The 2,597-nt window shown below is 30.7% G+C and overlaps 1 protein-coding gene across 1 annotated transcript; it reads left to right on the top strand.

The window, feature by feature from the left end:
* Window positions 1-1,111: 1,111 nt before the first annotated feature.
* Window positions 1,112-1,948, top strand: LOC122580303. Its single transcript, XM_043752580.1, has one exon. The coding sequence runs from the start codon at window positions 1,269-1,271 to the stop codon at window positions 1,875-1,877; it is 609 nt and encodes a 202-aa protein (XP_043608515.1). The 5' UTR covers window positions 1,112-1,268; the 3' UTR covers window positions 1,878-1,948.
* The last annotated feature ends 649 nt before the right edge of the window (window positions 1,949-2,597 follow it).

Raw genomic sequence — 2,597 nt, 5'->3', positions numbered from 1 at the left:
ACCTATGTTTATGTATGTTGTAACTTGTAAGTAAAATAAAATAAGGATTAAAGTAAAACAACTAAAACAATAGGTTTCTTTCACTGAATATTAATATGCATCATGAAAATCATCGTGCATTAATATTAATATATATATATATATATACACTTGTACATCATCAATCTTCGTGCATCAATTTTATCATGATTTAAGGGTCGAAATAATATCCTATTTATTTTATTTTAATACTTGTTTAAATAATAACCAACCTAGCTAATATATATATATATATATATAGGGAGGGGTTATTTTAGGACCACCTCTTATTTTAAGTCCAATTAGGACATGTGTTTTTTTTGTGACTTACACACCACCATTGTCTACTACGATATACAAGGTTTTTTTGTAAAAACACTAAGACTTTCTGGCGATTGGCCCACCGGAAAATCATATATAAGTTAACTTACACATAATTTTCCGGCGACGTGATGACCGAAAAATCATGGTGGTGGTCGAAGATGATCATGAGGGTGTGTAAGTTACAAAAAACACATGTCCTAAAATTGGTCCTAAAATAAGTGGTCCTATGTTTGGTATGATGAAATTGAAAGGGGAGAAAGGGAATGGGAAAGACTTCCCTTGTTTGTTTGCGACGAAAAAAAAGAATGAGAAAGGGGAATCAATTCTATTTTCTTCATTCTCTACAAATTGTAGAGAATGGGTGAGAATGGAAAAAATTTTTTTATTTTTTTTTAAGATGTTATATATAATAAATGTACTATTATTTAAAATTTTATTTTGTATATATATCCATTATCTGTGGGTATCAAACAACGAAATCCATTTTCTTTCCAAATACTAACTCTCTTTCTCATTATTTCCATTCTCTATTACGTTTCCATTCTTTATGATTCCCTCCTACCAAACATCCATATATATATATATATATATATCATCGAAGATTCGTATAATCTTGTTTTACGAATTGAATACCGTTACTATCTGATTATTTAATTACTGGTATATATGTGGGGTCGCGTGATCGATCACTATCTATATGTCTACCCATATGAGTAAAATATATGAACACACACGGAGTATATTATAGTATATAAATGCAAACCATTGTGCAATTTATCTTGTTGGTAGCAGACAATTAAGACTAGCTAGCTTTCCTAATAAACCATCCACAACTGCGTATATATCCATCCTCAAACTCAAACCTGGCCTAGCTAGCTGCTATAGAAACTATAATATATATAATCCTCATATATATATATATATATATGGATGGCATGAACAACAACCCATTTTCTAATGATGAGTGGATACAACAATATCCCAACACATCCGTAAATGATCAACACCATGGTACTACTACTGCTCATGCTCCAATAACGATATCATCATCGGTCTATGGCCAAGGACCCACAGGCGGCCAGGACGATGGTCCAAAACCTATACGTAGACGATCACGGGCTTCCAGGAGAACACCGACCACTATCCTGAATGCTAGCCCAAATGACTTTAGGGCCTTGGTTCAACGCTTTACCGGCTGCAATAGCAAAGATCATGATGATCACTTGACTACTTCGGTTTCTTCTGTTATGAATAATTTACCAAAAGGTCCTGTTAATATAGACTTTGCGAGGAATGATGTGAAAGAAGCTGCAAGTTCATCAAGGTATACGTCATACGCTATTAATAATAATAATAATAATAATGTTAATCAGGTGATGAGATTACCTCTACATGGTGATCAGCAACAAATGCAATCAGTAGATGGTCATCATATGCATGCTGGTAATTATGAAATAATGGACGATGCTTCTGTTCTTAATTACGAATCTTCATTACTCGTTAATGATACAGATAGTGGTGGCTTTAATATTTGAAGATATCGACTGTAATTCTAATATTTTGTTCCTTAATTGAAAATATATATATCTTGCAGTTTTTTTAATTAGTTCTCTAGCTATATATCATTATGTAATTAAATGTTAACCTTACTAGCTATATAAAATGAGTAGCTTAATTATATATATATGGCTACCATAACATAGAGAAAAAAATAAAGCTAACTTTTAATCCTAACCGTTAAAATTCACAATCTGTTAAAATTCACAATCCTTTAAATCTTGGCCTTTAAAATTCAAAGTCAAATTTCTAAAATTATAAAAGTCAAAAGATATAAATATGGTAACTTTTCAATTGTATTAAACATACTAACTAATTGCTTTAAAAAATTTAAGTACATAATACACTAAAAAAAAACAAATCATATGACAATGAGAAGAGTGTTTATGTATAACAACATACTTTAATTAGTTATTCTTACACTACAGTAGATAAATTTTTATTTTTTTTTGAAAGGTGAATTTCTCTTGAATATTTTGTGTCATGATTCGACAGCGAGAGGTCTAGCATACGTTGTCTTAACCGTGTCCGCGCTAGAGAGCTCACTCGAAATAGAAATGCCTATTTCAAATAACCAATGGGGGAAAAATTTTATTAGTTTTGAATTATATATGATGAATAATGTTTGATATTTTCACATTTTTGATCGATTAGTTTCAAATTAATGGAAGTTTTCTATTTTAGTTAATTTGGTAAAT

The sequence above is a fragment of the Erigeron canadensis genome, chromosome 8 (genome assembly GCF_010389155.1).
Source record: "Erigeron canadensis isolate Cc75 chromosome 8, C_canadensis_v1, whole genome shotgun sequence".
NCBI lineage: Eukaryota > Viridiplantae > Streptophyta > Magnoliopsida > Asterales > Asteraceae > Erigeron > Erigeron canadensis.
Note: the sequence above shows the minus strand (reverse complement) of the source record. Positions and strands in the feature narration are given on the sequence as shown.

What these genes read in the sequence shown, in the direction of transcription:
- LOC122580303 (XM_043752580.1), top strand. Translation starts at nt 1,269, where the DNA reads ATGGATGGCATGAACAACAACCCATTTTCTAATGATGAGTGGATACAA.